Source organism: Arachis hypogaea, chromosome 16 (assembly GCF_003086295.3).
Source record: "Arachis hypogaea cultivar Tifrunner chromosome 16, arahy.Tifrunner.gnm2.J5K5, whole genome shotgun sequence".
NCBI classification, from domain to species: Eukaryota; Viridiplantae; Streptophyta; class Magnoliopsida; order Fabales; family Fabaceae; genus Arachis; species Arachis hypogaea.
In genome coordinates this window covers 42,330,740-42,352,022 of record NC_092051.1, presented here as the reverse complement: position 1 = coordinate 42,352,022, position 21,283 = coordinate 42,330,740, and the positions used below count along the sequence as shown (strand labels likewise).

The 21,283-nt window shown below is 34.4% G+C and overlaps 1 protein-coding gene across 10 annotated transcripts; it reads left to right on the top strand.

The window, feature by feature from the left end:
* The first annotated feature begins 1,137 nt into the window (after window positions 1-1,137).
* LOC112759205 (uncharacterized) lies at window positions 1,138-20,904 on the top strand. 10 transcript variants are annotated; one of them, XM_072220278.1, is made up of 21 exons: window positions 1,177-1,532; window positions 2,326-2,411; window positions 3,204-3,336; window positions 3,780-3,860; window positions 4,108-4,244; window positions 5,925-6,115; window positions 6,253-6,377; window positions 6,480-6,758; window positions 7,522-7,671; window positions 8,318-8,365; window positions 8,468-8,572; window positions 8,661-8,801; window positions 8,867-9,178; window positions 9,383-9,556; window positions 10,522-11,488; window positions 11,626-11,690; window positions 15,200-15,304; window positions 16,696-17,554; window positions 17,862-17,938; window positions 18,619-18,832; window positions 19,733-20,904. In XM_072220278.1, the coding sequence occupies exons 4-21, from the start codon at window positions 3,834-3,836 to the stop codon at window positions 20,101-20,103; spliced, it is 4,347 nt and encodes a 1,448-aa protein (XP_072076379.1). In that variant the 5' UTR covers window positions 1,177-1,532; window positions 2,326-2,411; window positions 3,204-3,336; window positions 3,780-3,833; the 3' UTR covers window positions 20,104-20,904. The 10 variants fall into 10 exon arrangements, with proteins under 10 accessions (XP_025663809.1, XP_072076379.1, XP_025663808.1 ...); XM_025808023.3 differs by having other exon boundaries at window positions 8,318-8,572; XM_072220277.1 differs by lacking the exon at window positions 3,204-3,336 and having other exon boundaries at window positions 1,181-1,532.
* Window positions 20,905-21,283: the final 379 nt, after the last annotated feature.

The window sequence follows — 21,283 nt, the reverse complement described above, 5'->3', positions numbered from 1 at the left end:
AGTAAAAACACACACTACTGAACCCTTATTCTTCGGTTCGGTCCGGTTTGGTTCGGTTTCTGCCGAGCCAACCGAGAACCGAACCGAACCGATCGGTTTAGTTCGAAAAAAATAAAAAAAAATCGATTTTTTTGGTTTTCCAATCGGTTGTTGTAAAATTCGGTTCGGTTCTGCGATAACAGTAAAATGACGCAGTTGTTAAAGAAACGCGCCGTTACCAATGTAAACTGCCCCCACGTGTAAATGCAAAATCTCAAACGGACGCGACGTTTGATTAGACACGACGGTTGAGGAATTCAAAATCACATCGGTTTTAAACTGAAATCACGTCATTTTCCGACTTGAGCAAACCCGAGTTCAATCAATACTCGAATCCAACTCAGAGCTAAGAGATCGGACTCGAGTAGGGGCACTATTCATACCCTAACCCAATATTATGGCCCAAGTCCAAGTAAGCTAAAAGGGTCCAATCCAAAGGTTGGCCTTTATCACCTCTCCGACCTCTTCGAAAGAGGCCGGGTTCGACATAAGCTCCTCCCCAAGGAGGTCGGGTTCGACACAAACTGGCAGATAACGCTCATTCAAATAGGTAACTTCCCCTAAAATCTCTCATCCACTTCTAGAAGAGATATCTCAACAACCCTAAGATAAATGGACGATTATCCACCTTCAGAAGCAGAACTACTCCAACGGTGATTATTACTGTCACACTCAGGTAAAACTAAATTCCAATATTCTCTAAACCTACTTATTCCCTTGCTAACTTAAGTATTGGAGTGTCTTTACAAGTATTATCCCCACATTCTCTCACGTACGCAACTCGTACTGTGGCTCTCAGACGCTAAACAAATCAGAGATTATCTTCTTTTAACGTTTGGGCCAATCTTTTAAATTTAATCCATCTATTTCAGATTACCTACATAACAATTAATTTTATTATTTATTTCAAAAAATTTAATTTATAATTATATTTATTATATATTTATAATTATAAAAATTTTAATATTTATAAATTTAAAAATTATATTTTTTTATATTTTTAAAAATTATAAATTTATTAAAATAATTATAAAATTATATTTAATATTTAATAATTTATAAAAAAGAGATTTGTGAGACTTGATCTGTTGACCGACTAATCCGCTATTAAATAAGACGAGAGAGGAATTTAGAATCACTTACTAAGTTGAATGGAGGCGGATTGATATTTCACTCTTACTATATGCCATCATTAATTTGCCGACTAGCGCGGTTCTCCTCTAGTGTTATTTGTGTTAAGACTTCAGAGAGAATAGGAAGCTGACAACCGTCTTCCCTGGTTAGTGGTGGGTGCGCAAACTCTGCATATTAGTAATTGCACCGTTTGAAATTTTGACATGCAGCTGCAGGGAAATGCTGCTGTCAGTCAGCTGAAGTTCACTACCTGACTACCATTATTGTAACAATTTTTACCGTCTTGAAAACAAGCTTTTCCATTTCTTTCTGCTTCATACCTCATGAGTCATGGTGCCCCTCAGTACCACAAGGACGAGGTAACTGCATCCTTTTTTCTTTCTCTCTTTCTTTTTTACACCTTAACTTTGTTTTCTACCCTCCTTGTGTTGTTCTTCAACCTTTCATATTTCACTTTTTTGTGTTAATTTTCTTCTATAATGTTCTAAGCCTTAAGAGGAAAGTTAGGGTTTTTTGTTTTTTGCTTTTATTTTTTACTTTTTTATTTTTTGACAAGGGTGTAGCATTCCTATGAAGAGCTAGTGCCTTGTTACTCCTACAACTAAGTGATCCATCCCAAGTCTTAACAATTAAGTTATAAAGGGTTTGAGCTTTTATCCTCCCTTGTTAGGGTTAGTTGGGAGTTGTGATTTTGGGAAAGGAAGGGAAGAGAAAGACTTAGAATTCTATTATTTAAACAATTATTTAATTTTATTTTATCTCCTTCCTTCAAAATTCTAATTTGCAAACGATCTTAACTGTGCTGGTAGTTTTGATTTCGGGGAAAGGAAGGAGTGAAAAGGAAAAGTGTAGGTAACTTTCTTTTTTCTTTGTTTTTCCACTTTTCTCTTCCAAAACCCTAACCCACATGCATTTTTTATTTTGGAAAAAGGAAGAAAAGGAATTTAAATAATTTTTCCTTCTACCTCTTCCTTTTGTTATTTTCCTCTAAAATTCTAACACACAAATAAAGAATTTGCAAACAACCTCGATGAGGCGTGTGTGGTTTGCTGAATGTTTTCACAGGCTGCGTATTTGATCTGTTCTGCAGCTCAAATGCCACTTGAGGGAAATAGTTTTTGAAGTTGTTTACTGTTCTGTTTGGTTTCACAGGAATCATGGTCAAATAAGAAATAGGAGAATGTTTATTTATTAAACTTCCACAAACAGTCAGACATACTCTCACTCCATTTTAATAGGTAGAATCTCTGTTTTTCTCTGCCTTAAGACTTGTTATCAACTACTGCATAGGTTGACACACTGTTGATTTCAAAATTGCTTTTATATGCATGAGTTAGGCAACAAGAACTAAGCCATTACTAGGATGGAGTAGAATGCAACCTCTGGGAATCTAATGAGCTTCTATTGTTGGGATTGGAAACATTATGATGGAATGGAATAGTTCCTCATCAAAATCCATCAAAACCTTCAACTTTTGCTCCTTTCAATTTTGAGGATTTGGGATGAAATCATAATTTTATCCAAACAATGGAGTGGAAAAATAACTTCACTGCTTTTGGCTTGATTGCATTCCCTTGATCTGCATTCCACTCCACTCTGTTAGCTTCTATCAATCAAACATAAGGGCTAGCTGCATGAAGCAGAAGAAGTCATAGTGTTGTGTTAGGAATCATGTTTTTGTTCAAACCATTTACATTTAAATTTCTTTTGATATCTGCATCCATCTTCCCCCCTTTCTTATATTGGTCTATACGTCTAGTTATTAGACTACTATCCATATGATCTTCTTCTCTCTAGCTTCTCATATGCTTTCTTCACATGTCAAAATCATGTAATGTGAGGTATGGTTGTGTTGTGATTATAGAAATCACAAAAAGATCAGCTTATTATTGCTGCACTGGGAATAAGGAAATTTATTTAAAAAAAAGGGGACAATATGGCTTTGTTGCAATTAAGCAAAGTGCAAAAAGCGATGCCCATAATAGCTGGATTGTGATTAAAGGAATTACAAAAATATTTATTACTATTAGGTTTGATCCAGTTGGTGAAACTTCCAACGTTTCCATGATGGCAGCAATTTACAACCAATAGGATTCTTCTTTTATATATTGTTCTGTTTGGTTGCAAATCATACGAATGAAGAGGTAGCGGAGATGCAGATGCGTAAGATTTTTATATAGCTGCCACTCTTTTCTATTTCCTCTTTCTCCACCCTTTTCTGTCCATGATATTTTCAGGTCAGATGGTTGAAATTTGTGTAGGATTTTTGGGCCACAAGTCCCCGGTGGTTACTGTTTTAGCTGTATAGCTGAATTGTTTTTAACAGAAAACAGAATTGATGATTTGTCCAAAGTGGTTAAATAAATTTATATTGTCTAATAACTTAGGGTTAGCTTACTCAGGTCTCATAGGCCATTTTTATGACCTTATCAGTTATCACAATGAGCAAATGGTTTTCAGTGAGTTCTTATGATATTAACTTTTAACTATTCAAATGGATTGTATTTTATCTCTTAAGAAATGAGGTCAGATGAGCATGATTTGATATTTGGCTTTATTTTCAAGGTTATACTTTCTACTACAGCTCTTCCCCTCTTTTAATTCAGGTGGTTCGTGATCTGTCTTCTGAAACTAATAATACTCTGGAGAACGGACCTGTTATGCACAACATGATTGCTACAAAAGCTGTAGGTTTTGTGATTTTAGTTTACATTCTGAAAGACTGAAGATATATTAATTCTGAAGCTCCTTAGTATCATAATTTGCCATAATTTTTATTTTTTAATTTTTTGTTATATCTATATTTAAAATATTATCCTCATATAGTAAGAGTTTGGATCTTCGTCTCTGTTTTTGAATCAAGTATAGCATAGTAGTCTGTGTCGACATTTATTTGTAAGGGGATATATTGATTTGAACTTATTCATCTTTTAGGACGTAGGGCATTCCACGTCAAGGTGTGGCGGCTCTGAACAATGTAAAGATAATACACAAACTGGTGTTCATGTAAAAGATAAAAAAGCTGTTGGAGAACTTGTATGTTTGCAGTGCTTACATGGTAGTGAACTCATGTGAGTTTGTGACCCACTCTGTTTCTCCTTAAGAATTATGATATTATCCCATTGGTTTCTAGATTGAAATATTCCTTTCCTGCTCTTGTTCTTATGTCATCTCTGCTACACCTTAAGTTCATGAGTATAATAGCACAAGTTGATCAACAGAGACTTTAGGGCACTTAGGAGCATGCATCTTTATCTTAAATGCTGTTTCATTCTGTGGTTTTTGATATGTGTATCTTATTTCACTTGTTGGGCATCTTCTTCTTTTCCAAAACAAAAAATAAAAATCTTTACATGATGGCAATCTGGTTATGCATGTTCTGAATTGCTTGTAGATGTGAAAACTTATCAATGTGCTGTATGATAGTATTTTCCATGTGTTGCTATCTTCTATCTTGCAATAATGACATTGTTGAATTTCAGCTTTATATATTCCAGTCATGTTGGTATTTTGATAATGTATTACACACATCTGCTCAACATGAAGCACTTGCTAATAAATGGTGTCCGTGTGCTATGCTTAGATTTAATTATGTTTTATTGGGGAAAAAGGAAAGCTGTTCAAAACTGTAGAGATCAGGGAAGACTTTAATCTATCCTTTTCTATAGGCGCAAAAGACTTGTGGGGTAATAAGTTGTCCCACTAGCTTAATTCAAGATACATTCATGTATTTATGGGTTTACCAATTTTTTGAGTGTATCTAAATATGAGTTAATATACTTGTGCATATCCAGACAATCTTCCTCCGTAGCATTTTTCAGAGAATGATACTAGACTTGTCTGTTACTTTGACAAATAAAAGGATTTGTTTTAGCTTTCTAATATTTTGCAGTGGAACAGTTATATACTTAGATGATTTAGACAAAATTGGGGTGCCAAGATTTTGTTGCATTCCGTGGCTTTTTAGTTTCCATGGTGTATTTAGCTGAAGAAAAATGCTTGTAGTTGCAAGGGTCTCAATATACCCCAACATTTGTAAGAAGCTTGTGATTTTTACTTCTTTTCTGTTGTACTCCTGGTGCTTTAAGAGGATTTCTGTTGCTACTGTGCTGTTGCCAACAGACTGGAAATTCTGATACATTTCTGGTCCTGGAATTTTGCTGCTCTGCTCCCCGACTTTTTTTTTTTTCTTTTTATATTTTGAAATTTAGGATCTTATTTTCCTCACTCGATCCAGATGTATCACGTGTCCTATTTCTTAAATATTTTCTTCTTTGAATATTAAAGTAAGCTGAGTAAAAGATCTAGAAGAGACTTGAAGCTGCTAGAAGCTAGAAACTCTTACAGCAGTTATAAGAGCTTCCACCTAGGATAAGTTCCCCCTAACAGTCCCTAACTAACTTAAGTTGTTAAAAGACCTTTCTACCCCTTTAGTCTAGAGTGCTGAACACTCTTCCTATCTATGTATAAATACTGATTCACCACTCTAATTTGAACTTAACTCTCATTTTCTACAATTCTCAGTTTCTCCTTCTCTTTGTTCTCTCCTGTCACTTTCTCTAAACTTAGCACCAGCACCGTTGGTACACTTCCTGACCCTGGGAAAAAAAAGTAGCAAGCCATTAAATCCCTTCCACTCCCCTTTCTAGTGCTACCATATTTAAATTTGACTTGATCTTTATATGATGGGCTGTATTCTTCTATTGTTACTGTTATTTGTTGATCTTTTTTGCTATTGAACTATATTTTAGTTGCTGCTTTGGAAAAGGATGTCAAAGGAGGTACCATCCCTCTTGTTTGAATCCTCCTCTCAATTACTACCCTGTGGGCTTCTGGAATTGTGCATGGTGTGTTAAAAAAAAGCTAGATCTTGGTGCGTACTCCATTTCTGAAGGGGTGGAGTCCATCTTGGATTCTAGAGAAGGCATTTCGAAAAACAATGGTATGGTCAATCACAATTTGTGGTGTTTCTTTTCCCCAACGTTTCCTATTATATTTCACTTACCTTTGTTTCACATTTCAAATATATTAGATAGTCAGTTTTTTCATTGATGATAATGATTAAGTACTTGTTGGTAGTGACGGAAAAGGAGTACTTTGTCAAGTATCTGGGCCTTGCTCATGCTCACAACCGCTGGATTCCAGAAACACAAATGCTTGAAGAGGGGCCAAAAGTTTTGTCAGCATTTAAGAGGAAGCGCCGGGTTGAGTTACTTTATATTTTCTTAGAAACGAATAGCAATGCTCATTTTTTATACTTGCTTTGGAACTATCCTTAATAAATTTCTTGTATGCCACAATGATAGGTTATCAAGTGGAAAAAAGAATGGAGTATACCTCACCGCTTGTTGCTAAAAAGAGCAATTGTGTTACCAAAGCAAAATAAAGAACATTTAGATGGGCATGATAACAATTATTCAGTTGGCTGTTTTGAATGGCTTGTAAAGTGGTCTGGTCTTGGATATGATCATATTACATGGGAACTAGATAGTGCTTCCTTTCTAACGTCGTCTGAAGGCATAAAACTCAAAAATGATTATGAAAGTCGTCGTCTTCGAAAGGGGATGGATGGAGACGTTAATGAGGTGCTTCTTTTGATCTGGCTAAATATGACGGATCTACTATTATTGCCTACTGTCATCTTTTCAAAAGTTTTATCATGAACTCTATAATAACACTATCTAATGAATTGCAATTTTTTTATTTTTTATTTTTTTTTCTAAATAAAAAGAGAAAACTAAGAAAGATGCAGGACAGTAGGAGAACAGAAATCTCATTTATTTGTTTATGGAAATCTCTGTGTGCTCAAGGTCACGGGTTCAAGCCGTGGAAATAGCCACTGATATAATTATCAGGTTAGGCTGTGTACATTACACCTTTTGGGTGTGGCCCTTCTCCGGACCTTGCGTTAACGTGGGATGCTTGTGCATTGGGCTATCTTTTTTTTTTTTTTTTATAAATACGTGCACTTAGAGCTTACATTAAATGCAACATCATAATCTAGATGGCTTGTTTAGTGTGGAAGTGGCTTCAGATTGCAGCAATTTTTCCAAATGATGTTTTAGATTTCTGTTGCTTGTTCTGGTAGAGTTTCTCTTGTCTTCCTATCTTCTTGTAAGAGATAGAAATATGAGCACTCTTCTGCTTGACAACGATTTCCATAATCCATGGGAGGGATGACAATATGAATCCTATCAAATTTGTAACTTCTTTATTGGGGTTACACTCATGTATGAGATGGATACTTTCAATGTATAAAGGCAAAATTAGCTCTATACAACTTGTATGAAATGTATCTCAAGTCTAAATATGAGCATGATTCTCTAAATGGTTTACTTGGGCCTGTAGGAGAGAAAAGCTTCCTTTGCTGAATTACCTGTACCGCCTTCAGGTAATTCAGTGGCAGTTTCTAGTCAGCATTTGAGTTATGTGAACAAGCTTTGCATGTGTTGGCACAAAGGTCAGAGTGCTGTCATTGTAGATGATAAGATTGACCAGGTAATTTTTAATTCTCCTTATTTGTTTGTTGTTTTCTTAAATTTCTAAACATCAGGACTTGTAATTAAATTGAACTTGTACTATGAGTACCTCGCTTGAGTAATACAAGTAACAATCACTATCTCCTAAGTGGACCTTTGGCAAGCGTTCTCTGTACAATCTTCTCTATAATTTGTATTATCCCAACCTTCTCTCTCCCTCTGTAATGTATTCATTCCTAATCTTTTCTAGTCCAGTGTTTCCACTCATCCATCCAAGCATCCTCATCTTCATAGTATTAAGCTTATATTCATGTTAGCTTTTAACCCTTAGGATTTACAATCTGGTTCTAGGGTGGGCATTTTCATGGGTGAGCTCCTTGTGTAATTTTACACATCAAACTCATCCATGAAAGCTTTTATGCCATTTTCACCCCTAAACAAGTATACCCCTATTGGTACATTTTACTTGCAAATAAATATGAATTTTTCTGAATTAGAAGGCCGACCCCTCCTATGGGATAAGGCTTTGTTCTTGTTGTTGTTGTTTGCTGAATTAGAAGGATACCCCTACATTTTGACCCCTCATCTTGAATCCTATAATTTCCATCTTGCAATATTAATAATGGCTTTAGAATGTCTCAATTTTTGCTGAATTACATTTTCAGGAGCGGGTTATGAAGGTGATGTCATTTATATTGTCATTGCATTGTAAGGTGACAAGGCCTTTCCTCATTGTCTCAACTTCTGCTGCTCTTGCTGTGTGGGAAAGAGAGTTCTTACATTTGGCTCCATCTGCAAATCTTGTCATTTACAAGGGAAACAAAGATGTACGGAGAAGCATAAGGACCTTGGAGTTTTATAACGATGACAATGGCATCTTATTTCAAATATTATTATCATCGCCTGATATTATTGTTGAGGTATATACTCTTATTGTACAAACTGATACTTTCCAGAAACAATTTCAGTTTTCAAATGTTCTATAATGAACGCTAATATGATTTGCAGGACTTAAAGGAACTACGATGCATTTCGTGGGAAGCAATAATAGTTGATGAATGCCAGCGACCTAGAATTTTGGAACACCTTGACAATATCAAGATTTTGACAACAAAGTTGAGGCTCCTGGTTGTTAGCGGACAGATCAAGGTATACTACTTGTGTTTGCTATTGATGTTTTTGTTACATTGACAACTTCTGCAATGGATTTTCAGGATGATCGAGCTGATTATGTCAAAATGCTTTCCTTCCTCAACTCTGAAAATCATGTGTTAAATACTACTGAAACAGAGCCATTAGTCTCTGATAGCATTTCCAATTTGAAAAGCAAATTGGATCAATATGTGGCATTTAGAACAAAAACAGGGTCCACTAGGTTTGCAGAGTTTTGGGTTCCTGCCAAGCTTTCGAGTTTGCAACTTGAGCAGTATTGTTCATTGCTGCTTTCTGACAGAACTCTGCTATGCTCAGCCCAAAAGTCTGACAAGGTCAATGCCCTCCGCAGCCTGCTTAACTCAACAAGGAAGGTATACCTGAAGTTAAATAATAAGTTCAAATAGAAGCTGAAAGTTTTCACCTCATGCAAATTTGCTTGTTAGCCATTAATTACATGCCTCCCCCCCCCCCCCTCCTCTTTTTATGGTATCATTTCTTCGCTTCTATAAAATCTATGGCTCCCAATGCATTTCGAATAGAACAGATCAGTGATTCAGTGTGACTGATGTATACAGTGCTGCAACCATCCCTTTCTCTTGGACTCGTCGCTATATAATTCCATCAATAAAGGTCTGTCTGTTGAAGAGCAGTTGAATATTGGGATAAAAGCAAGTGGCAAATTGCAGCTTCTTGAAAAAATCCTTTTGAAAGCAAGAAGTCGTGGTTTAAGAGTGATGATATTATTTCAGGTTATCATCGTTTAAACTCCCTTGACTGTTCCTTATCATTATTGATATTTCTTTTATTTTTGAATTTGTGTGAGTTTATTCATTATTCGTTTTGAAATTGGAAGCAGGAAGTAATATAGTGTATCCAAGGTTCATCCACTGAAGTCTCTTGCTTTATTTTAATTTTTTGCATTGGTGTTACTTTATTATAAAGCAAAAATTATGCGATGAGTTAATAATATAAGTGTTGCTTATATACATCCACAATTACCTGATTTTTGGAATTTTAATTTACTATACTATCGTAGTTTTTAATTGTCAAGTGTTTTATTTAAAATTGTGGCATTTCCGCCGTTTTGCTATTCCTTAATTTTTTCCTCATGAGTCTTTGGCTTATCTATATGATTATTATAATAGTTGTTAAGGCTCCATGTCCTGTATTGGACATGAATAACTAGAGATACTTTTAATTTATGTTTGATGACTGGTCTATGTAACTAAAGACATTGATTATATGTTTATGGCTTTTAAAGCATGTGTCAGTATTTCATGGTTGGTTATACTGAAAAAGTAAAATTATGAACTACAATAAATATTTCAATTGGTCAATGTGGTTTCATTTAGTTATATAATGTGATCATAGTTCTCCAAAAATGATTAGGAGGGCTGTCATAAATTTAGCGTCCTCGTTGAGCTCGAACTGGATTTTCAAAAAATCATTTAAAAGCAGAATTTCGGATTCGTAAGTATTGCTTTGTCTTGTGTGCGTGCTTGTGATTGGCCATCTTACTACGTTCTTTGCTTTGTTCCCTTGTTTCAATTATGAGAACAAAACCAGTTTCTCATCATTTAAGTTCATTCCCAAAACTTCAAACATTGTGGTCATATTATCTTCTTTTCTTTTTCTCTTTCCCTCTATTTTTCAAGTTACCTAAGGACTCATTTACTTCTTATCTCTTTCTTTTCATATAATTTTAAAACTGCAGTCAACTAGTGATTTGACATCGATTGGAGATATTTTGGATGATGTACTCTGTCGGAGATTTGGTGAACATTGTTATGTACGATATGCTGCTGGGTATGCGCCCAAAGTGAAGCAAAGTGCTCTAGACAAATTTAATGACGGCGAAAGAGCATTTGTCTTCTTGTTGGAAAGTCGTGCTTGCCTCCCTAGTGTTAAGCTTTCCTCTGTTGATACCATTATATTGTTTGACAGTGACTGGGACCCAGAAAATGATTTAAGAGTCTTACAACGGATGCCTATAAGCTCACAGTACGAACAGTTAACAGTGTTTAGACTATACTCATCTTTTACTGTTGAAGAAAAGGTTCTAATGCTTGCAAAAGAGGGTAGTAGTATCCAGTTGCTTAACCATAGTACCTCTCATGCCGTGCTCCGATGGGGTGCCACCAATCTTTTCAGTAAGCTTGATGACTTACATGGCAGCAACACTCCAGTCGTTGCTCAAGACATTGCCTCTGATCAGTCACTTCTACATGATGTAATCTGTGAGTTATCAACCGTATTTTCTGGTGGAAGCGGTGACATTGATCATCATGAATTGTCCTTCATAGCGAGAGTATGGCAGAAAGGAGGGGAATATGCAAAGAACATTTTATTGCATGGGGAAAGAGTGACGAAGGAAATGGATGATGGTTTTGATGTTTTTTCTTGGAGTAATCTCCTTCAGGGAAGGAGTCCTAGATGGAAATTGTTGTCTGTTCCATCTCAAAGGATCAGAAAACCTGTCAATCACTTTGATCACAAAGCAAAGGAATCTGAAAGTGAAAATAATGCTGATAATAGAAAGAAGAGGAAAGTGTCTGAGGGTAACGATCCCAAAAGCAAGGAAGTGTCCAAGGATACTACATTCACAAGGAAGGGGAAAGTGCCAGATCATGTCAATTCCAAATATTTGAAAAAAAGTTTGAAGAACAAGAAGCTAAACACTAGTACTGCTGACTTTCTTTGATTCATTTATCTATTTCTTTATGCCCACAAAATCATGAATTTTTCTCCATTTTTTCTTGATTGGGAAGGTGGTTGCTGGAAGGGACATGTTTCTGATGGCTCCTTTTCATGCCTACAGGTAATGTAGATGAGTTCTTGCCAAAGCCAGATTTAGCAGGTCTTTGTGATGTTCTACAACTTCCAGTAAGTTCTTAAATACATATTCCTGCGTCTGCTTAGATACGTACTTTATACTCTTTTGCCACCACAAATTTATTTGTTCTTTTGGATATCGGTCCTTAGCATTGTGGCAATCCTTATATTTTCTACTCATTTGGGTTTAGTTTGTATAATCTCTACTTAGAAAGGCATTAATCCCTATTTTCCAAGAATCACCCATCCCTGCAGTTTCCTCCTTACTAATCTATCCGTCTGGGTTGCGTTTGTTTTTGTGGATATGATAGAACATGACACTGAGACAGAGACAATAGAATAGAGACACTAAAAATTATCTTTTGTGTATTGTGTTTGGATATAATGTAAAGACACTAATGTAATATCCTGTATTATGTTTAGATAGACATGAACAAGACTAAAATATTATGCGAAATGACTAAAATAGCCATGTGATTCCAAATTTTCTGCATCAAGTATAAACTAATTCAATAGAAAACGAGAGGATGTGGGGAGTACAGGATATTACAAGAAGAATTGGTCTATGAACCAACAAGGTGAAAATGGTATTGAAGTAACAATTAAGAATAAACAAAGTAATGTAAATAGAAGAAGGAATTAAGCTTCCATTGAGAAAACCTGTAACATGCCATAGAGAAGAGAATGTACAATAAGGAGGAAAGAATTATCAAGGCAAGTAAAAAATTCTGCAAGAAGAAGAAAGTACCTGGAAAAAAAGAGAGAAAGAAGAACGCAGAGATAGTGAATTGAAAGGGCAGGGAGAAGAGAGTACCTTTCTGAGAACGACTGGGCATAGAAGAAGCTCAAATTAGGGAAAATAAGAAGGGGGTAACAGTAGAATAACAAAAAATATCTATGGACAAAAAGGAAAAGAATTTTCATAAAAAAATCCGCGTCTACCTTCTTAAATCCCATGTCCATCATTCTCCTTCATAAAAGAGAGGACAAAAAAGTAAAGAATGGTTCTGGAGAAAATGTGTCCAGTGTCTTTGTCTCTACTTCCAAACGCTTTTTAAACATTCACTATCTATGTCTTTGTATCCTGTCTCAAAAAACAAACGCAGCCTTTGGGGACTGATAGGTGCCAGTTATCTAAGCCCAAGGAATAGAACATCTGTGATATTTTTGAGATGGGGCTGAATTCTGGTGGGAAGTTAGCTCATAAGCATGTGTGTGAGACGGTCCCTTCATCTTTTCCAAGTCCTTCCAAATTTTTTCTTAAACCCCTCCTACACTCCGTTGCCTCTGTCCATATTTCTCTTCCCAACAGTTCCTAAAATCCTCTTTCATCTAAATAGAGTGCTGAATCAGCAGTTATTTACAAAAGGTTACCTATCATTCTCTATCATCTCATATCAACAATTTCAATGAGGACCCAATTTGAGATTGGCCTGGTACCTAACAAAGACCAAGACCAAGCTGAGTCCAAACATTGGGATTGATATCCCTCCAAAAAGAGTGAAAGGACCTTTGTGGAAATTATTGGAACCTAAATCTTATATAAAGAGTTTTTTGGTATTTATTGTTTATCTAAATGAATGAGATTTAAAGGTCTAAAAAGAGGCTACATGAATAGAGGTGGAATATCTTGGTGTCTCTATAATAATATATGAGATATAGAAAATTGTGGAAATTACAGAGAAATCAAGCTTATGTGCGATATATGAAGTTATGGGAGAAAGCGATAAAATGGAGGTTGAGATAAGAGACTTAGGTTTCTGATAACCAATTTGGTTTTATGTTAGTAGATTTACCATGGAAGCTTTATATAGAATGATGGAAAGGTTTTAGAATAACAATAAGGATTTATACATGTTTATTGAATTGGAAACGGTGTACTATTGGATATGAAGAGAGGTCTTATGGAAGAATTTGGAGAAGGGAGTAAGGATTGCATATATTTATACAATTAAGGAGGAGTACAAGGAAGTTATAACTAGTGTGAGAACCCAATGTGGGGTAACATAGGAATTTTCTTTTGGTGTAAGATTATACCAAGGATCATTTTTAAGTCCATTCCCTTTCACATTGGTTTTTAAGGTGCTCAATGAACATATCTAATAACCTGTACTATAATGGATGCTTTGTTGATAATTTTGTCCTTATGGGAGAATGGTGAGAAGTTTTAAATGTAAAGCTAGATTTGTGGAGATAGGCACATGGTAAGTTGTACCAAGACGAAGTATATAGAATGTAAGTTCAACATGAGAAGGAGAAACACTAGCACAGAAGTCAAAATTCTGAAAACATCATACACAATAAAGCGGTGCGAGTATCTTGGATATTTGATTCAGTCATTCAGAACAATGGAAACAGAAGAGGATGTAAACCATAGAGTTTAAGTGGATTAGTCAAAATGGCAGAGTACTTTGGATTTTATATGCCACAAAATTACCTTTAAAACTTGAGGGTAAATTTTATCGCACTATTGTTAGACTAGTCATGTTCTATGGATCAAAATGTTTCGGCAACAAATGATGAACATAAGTATAGTGTGACCGAAATGAGGATGATTGGATGGATCAACCTATGAAGCACAAACATTGACACAGGCACGAAACGTGATATAACACGGTACACGCGGACACATGAATTTTAAATTTGTGTAAGACAGGGATATGACATATATATGAAATGTAAAATATTTTTTAGATAAATTATAAGAAAATTTTAACATTTTATTGATATTAAAATATAAATGTTTTAACTCTTTTTATATCTTTTTTAATTATATAAAATGTTTAAAATAACTTTATTTAATAAATAATATATACTATTTCTAAACTTATTTCAAGAAATGACAAGTTAAGAATAAGGCTGGACACATTGACACATGGTGATATTTGGGTATTCTAAGCATGTCTAGAGAAGCACTTTTTATTTTTTATTAAGATATGGTTAGACATGGAAGACATGCGTGTCGGATGACGGTCGTGTTCAAAATGTGTCCGACACGCGGACACGGCAACCTCAGCGAAGTATCTGTGCTTCATAGGGATCAACGGCTATACATGTATGGACATGATAACGAAGATGAGAGAGAAAGTTGGAGTAGCCTTCATTGTTGAAAAAATGGTGGAATCCCCTTCCTAGGTGGTTTAGACATGTGGGGAGAAGATCAGTAGAGCATCCAATTAGGAGGGTATATCAGATATAAGATAAACAGTGGTTAGAGAGAGAAGACCTTAAAATATACAAATATTTTGCATGAAATTTAAGTGAGATTTCTCTGTGAACGATCTAACTACAGACATGATACATTTTCTACCTATGTATCTGATCCCACCAAGGTTTTGTTGTTGTTTCTAGAAGTCAATGGCATTCCTAAAATATGTCACTTAAAATAAGGCAGGAATTTGATTTTATATTACATTATTGTCTATAAATCATTCATTATCATGATTAACTTATTTACGTAACAGCTGACATGTTTTAACTATTAAACTTAAATAAATAAATACATAAAATGCAAGAGATTTTTGTAAAGTGCTTACCCGACCATGTGCTTTCATGTACAGAAAAATGTCAAGGCTCTTGGTGCAAGGCTTCTTGAGCACATACTGGAATATTTCAACGTTAATTGGCGAGACGTTTCTACCATGCAGGCATTTGAATTATCTGTGGTTAGTATTTAGTCTCCTGTTCTATATTAAATAAGTATCTGTTGAGATGTCTGTTGAGATTTTGGACAAATCATTGTACATCTTTTAAGAAATAACCACTTTAAAGTTCATGACTGACTAAATTAACTACTCGGTAAGAAGCAACAATCACTCTGAAAATTGTTAGGCATTAAAGTTCAAACTTAGTCTTAAACTTTTATGTTATCTGTTATTTACTCAGCATTGTTAAAAAATAAAAGAAATGAAATTTACTTTTTCCTTTTTACCTGATCATACATAATGGATGGAAACATAGATGGTCAAAAATCATATTTGATTTCAAGATCGTTGTGTTCATTCTGTCGCAAAACGTGTTTTGCATATTTAATGTTCTTTACAAGAGAATCTCCATCCTTGGATAGGGCATGATCATGAAATAAGGCTCCCTTTGGCAAGTCTAATGGTAAAAGACATGAAAGTATGAAGTCTAACAAAAATATTATTAGAGTAATAAATTCACATATAAAATATCATTTATTTTTAAGTATAATACATTTGAATTTATAGTTAATATTAAATACTAAATAATATCTATTATTATTATTATTATTCATTTATATAATATGCACAAGATTTTGTTTTGATGAAATAAAGAGTAATTATCAAAAATTTCATATAATTGATAATATTTATTTTTTGTTATAATAAATTATAAAAATAGTTATGATAAACATAATTTTTTTCAATTAGTTATTTAAATCCTTAAATTAAGTATTTAACTGTTCTTTATTTTAAATTTAAATGGTTTAATTAATTTTAATTTGTGATAAATATGTTGATATATCTTATGTTGAAAAAATGTACAAGGATATGATGGATAAAGTCATAAATATAACTAGCTTATTTTAGGTTTAATTACTCCGCTGATCCTTATAATTTCACCAAATGTTTAATTAGGTTTCTATACTTTTTTTTTCTTTGCAATTGGGTTACTATATCATATCAGATTTTATAATTAAGTCCCTATTGCGACAAAAACGTTGAAATTAATGGAATATTTAGTTAAGTGTTAGGCATATTCATTTTGTTTAACATAATATTTAATCAAGTGTTAGGCATATTCTTTTTGTTTAACGGAATATTTCCTTAACTCCAATGTTTTTGTTAAGGTAAGAACTTAGTTACAAAATCTGATATGGTACTGGACCCAATTGAAAAGAGAAAATATATAGGGACATAATTGAAAATTCGTTGAAACTATAGAAACTAGGAGAGTAATTAATACTTTATTTTTTTATGCCTGATCTGAAATCCTTAATGCACCCAAGTATCACTGATTTGTAAGAATTATACCATGGGTTGTACATTGAAATGTTTTTTGTTCTTTTTTTATTTTTAAATTTTTTCCGAAGTGTTGGCTTGCGGCTTCGTTATTGAAGCACAATTTTGATAAGCAAGGTTCACTTGCACTTGCAAAAGTGCACTTGAACTTCAATTGCGAGGAAGAGGAAGTAACCTATGTTTACTCTAAACTGCTGAAATTTAAGAAGGAATTTTCAAGTTGTTTACAAAGTGGAATTTGTGTTGAGAAATGTACATCAGACTGCGAAACACCTGGGTTGACAGATTTGGTGGAGGATATGCAAAATGGTTTTCACGGTCCTCTAGAATCCGACACATATAGACATGATCTTCAAAGGGAATCTCCCACAACTGTGCTAGCTACTCATTACCAGACTTGTGCAGAAAATTTAAAAATCAGACTTACAGATATTGGAAGTTGTCCTCAAAAGTCATCTGGCACTTTCCCTGCCAAAGCATATGCTATCCCCGTGACATCCAAAGCTGCTTTCTTGGAGCATCAGAGTGAGGTCTTCGATTCAAGTGATGATCCTTGTAATGTCAATCCTGCCACTGGTTCTTTGGAAAATCAAATTAATGGCGATGATTCTGAAGTTTCTCTAATAAATAATAATGAAGTGGTTGAGACAATCACTTGCAGTACTGCTGATGTTCCTGAGGTCAACCAGCATTACAGTGAAGTGAGTGCTGTCCATGGTGAGTCTATTATGGATTTTCCTGAGACTACTTTCCCATATATGGAACCATCAAATACAGATCTACTGCCACTGCCTCAGGAGGATGTTACATCTTTTTTGGAGAATATTTCAATTGGTGAAGTCTTGCCTTTTGATGAAATATTTTATGAAAATTATAACCTTCATGAGGCTGAACCAACATTACAAGTTCCAGATGACCCACCTGAATCAGGTAACTTTCCCTGTATTTAACCTGTGAATACAACAGATGTTTCTTGCATTATTACTAGTCCTAGATATACAAATTGTTATCCATTTAAGGGTGCATTTCTTTTGGCTTTTTTGAAGGAAAAAACAAAATATTCTCTTTTCACATATTTGTTTAAATTTTATAGAAGAATTAATGTTTTAATTAAAAAAAATGTGGTTTTCATCTTTTTTTCAACTATATAAAAAATGTAAAGTTTTAAAATCACTTTCCTGAATCTGAAACAAATGCACACTTATCGCTGTCATGTCTAAAATACACTGTGTTGCAGTCCCAGACCCATTGCAAATTGAAATGGAGAGAATAAAAAAGGCGACTGAAGAAGCTAACAGGATACGCCAGCAGAAAGTATGTGCAGCACTTAATTACTTTTTTTTGCCACTTGAAAATATTCCCATTGTTGAGGTCTGATGATATGATTTGACTTTTTAAGTATTTTCACATGTTCACTTTTGTTAAAGACTTGTTTGTTTCAATGGTGTAGTACATTTTGACAAAACTAATATTAAATTGCTTTCTATAAAGGTGCATGAGAATCTTGTATATAATTATTTTCATTTTCGGTTGGGAAAATGGCAAATGTACAAGCTCTAAGAAAAGGCAATATATACTTGATGTTAATAGTTATCAATCTCTAGTACTAGTGTACTAGATCTTTTATCATTTTTGGATATTAAACTAGTGTGACATGAGAGCAATTTCATTTTTGTATATTAAACTATTGTGACTTTTCATCATTTTTTTGTTGGAAAAAATGTATGTATATAAATGAAAATTCTGTAACAATTATTATGCTAAATGTAGTTTTGTATGTTCAGAAGAATTGATATTTATATTTTCATGTTATGTTATTTTAATACTAACATTGCAATCTATTTTGTTTATTAAACATTATTGAATTCCTGTTTGTGTTGATTTGCATTGTATCCATATCTCTCATTTATATTCGTGAGTCTTAGGTTTCCAGTAATTTCTCTTCGCATTCTTGGGCTGCTGACTGAAGCTTTCTTTTAATTTCGGTCATCCAGTTACACCAGCTTGAGTCAGACCATGGTATGGAGGTTAAAGAATTGGTTGCAAAGTATCAAATGTTGCTTCAGAGTATCAGTACTGAAGTAGCATTGCAAAAAAAGGAACTTGACGCATATTATAAAACAGTTCAAAAGAATAAGTTGTTGGCTTCTGTTTTGGACCACAATCACAAGGAATATAAAAGAGAAGCAGTTCTATTCGCAGAACAAGGTAGGTATTGTGCTTAAGCTTCACCTGCTAGTTGATATATCCTGGTTTGTTGTTAAATCGGGCAGGGCCATTTTTTATGCTAAATATACACACATCACAAGACAATGCACAATTTACGTCAATGGTTGTTGGGGGGAGGAAAATAAACATGAACTTGACGAGTTAACACAATGGCTTGTCTCATCTATTTACCACCTTGGATATATATGTGCAGTATTGATTTGAGGTTACTAATCACAAATCATTTATTGTTAAGAACTAAGAACCCAAAGTTCCAAGTTCTCCTATCTTGTTTACATATTAAGCATCTTGTTTTATGCCTTCTCTTTGCAAATGTGGAAGCTTGATTTGTATTAAAACATGCAAGCGGGAAAAATTCATTTAATTAAATTATCTGCTTCATTTTGTGGTAATAAGTGATCACCAATATTTAGGAAGTAGTGATAGACTTTGGAAGCACGCCACATTAGAAATTGAGAAGTTGGTTGGCTTAGGGCCTGTAATAAGCACTACGGAGTTATGCTTACCAGTGACCGCTGGTCGTTTGTTCTTGATGTGAGTTCTTATCATGTCAATATCTGAAATATAGACATTCACAAGATTATTGTGGACATTGAAGTTTCTGGCTACCAAAGCCATTTGTTTCATCATGTTCTTGTTTGTTATTTCTTTGCTTTCCTTTAAATATTCCTCTTTGCTTTTCTAGGAAGTTCAAAAATGACAAATATAATGGGAATCAAGTACTTTGTATTTAGCATGCCGTGTATTCAGTCAAGAAATTAGTATATAATGCAATTAGCTTTAGTCACCTGTATATTCTTGGGATGAATGTATATCATCATGCTTCCTTCTATTGATATTTTATTTATACAAACCTTGATAAAATTTCCTATTGATTAGGCTTACCCTCTGCAATGGGAACACCTAGCTCCTCAAGTACTCAACAAAGAGAGCACCATCCCCCTCTTATGCCTGATCAAAGACTCGAACAGTGTCTACCGATGATTCCCCCACACTTGTTTACTCCAACGGAAGCGGTTAATGCTCTGGAGATTGCTAAGACTTCAACAGCCATTCCAGAAATGAGCCCAGTTAGAGAATGTATTGATCCCATGATTCAGTCCTATGTAAACTTGAATTACGGCTGTTATTCAGTGGCCTCAAACCCCCCTCTTGAAGCCTCTAATTCAGTGCCTATCATGCCAAGTCTAACTAGTGGAATACCAGAACAGCAATTGCCACTACATTTACCTCAATGGCAATATCAGTAACTCAGAAATACACAGTTAAATGCTGCGGCCACATGTACAGAGCAAGTTCCTTCCTTTGTAAATTTGGCATCAAATTATTGCCTGCTTCACCTGATGGTTTCTACTTTGTTGTTTCTACCAAAAACTGAGTTAGCCTAGTCATCTGGTGAATTTGTTAATAGTTGTTATCCTTCAAGATAAGGAGGACTTAAGTATGAATTAGGATTGTTTGGGTAGGATGGGACAAGAGGTGGTCCTACAAAGATAACTGGGACTACATTTTGCACAGTAGGTAAAAGTTATTAACCAATAGAAGCTGGGGAAAAAAACATTTCAGACTCCTTAGATGGAGTCTTGTTACATCGTTAGATGGCTCAGTTATTGGAGGATAAATAGGACTTGATTGCACCACTTGACAAAAGCTTTAAGCTTCTCTTCTTAATATTAGGCATGTTAATATAGAAAAGATAAGAAATAGGTGTTTCTTGGAAGCTATGTTAATTAGTTGAGATATCGCAGCCTAGAGAGTGTGTGATTTAAAAATAGTGAGTCTTACGTTTGAGGAGGGGTATTGGTCTTGCATATGATTGCGGCGTTTGGTGTTTGGGGGGGGGGGGGGGGGGGTGGTGGTGTTTACCTCGTAATAGTTGTCTAAAATTTTAAGGTCGACAGGCTGCTTCATTTCTTGAACTTGTACAGAGTCTTGTATCTTATGAGAGGCTTATACTTGGTTTGGTAAAGTTTTTAATTATTGATAAGCTTTATCAAAATTAGTTTTCAAAAGATAATCTTATAAAAGTTGTAGTACTTTTGTTTGGTAAATCAAGCAAAACAGGATTTTCAATTACTATATATAATAATTGTGTTTGATAAAATAATTTTTAAAATTTAAAATGACTATAATAGTGACGAATAAAAGAATTTTGACCGTAATTGAAATTTGGTTCAATAATTTAACTAATATTTTGAATGTTTTAATATACAAAATTGTATTAGATTTTAAAATTTGATAAGTACAACTTTAAAAAGTATCTTTCTAGGTGGTTTAAAACACACCCTTAACTTCTCGAAGTTACAAGTAGGTGTAAAACGGGCTTGTTCGATCTATTTAGGTTTGCTTGTTTCAGGTTTAAACGGACGGATCAATTATATATCAAATATATACGGACCTCTAAAATCAAGACTCAATCCCTTTTAGAAA

What these genes read in the sequence shown, in the direction of transcription:
- LOC112759205 (XM_025808021.3), top strand. Translation starts at nt 1,497, where the DNA reads ATGAGTCATGGTGCCCCTCAGTACCACAAGGACGAG. An exon ending in TGCTTAACTCAACAAGGAAG is followed by an intron (nt 9,179 to 9,382) that starts GTATACCTGAAG and finishes TGATGTATACAG; the next exon opens with TGCTGCAACCATCCCTTTCT. An exon ending in AGGCATTTGAATTATCTGTG is followed by an intron (nt 15,305 to 16,695) that starts GTTAGTATTTAG and finishes TTTTTTCCGAAG; the next exon opens with TGTTGGCTTGCGGCTTCGTT.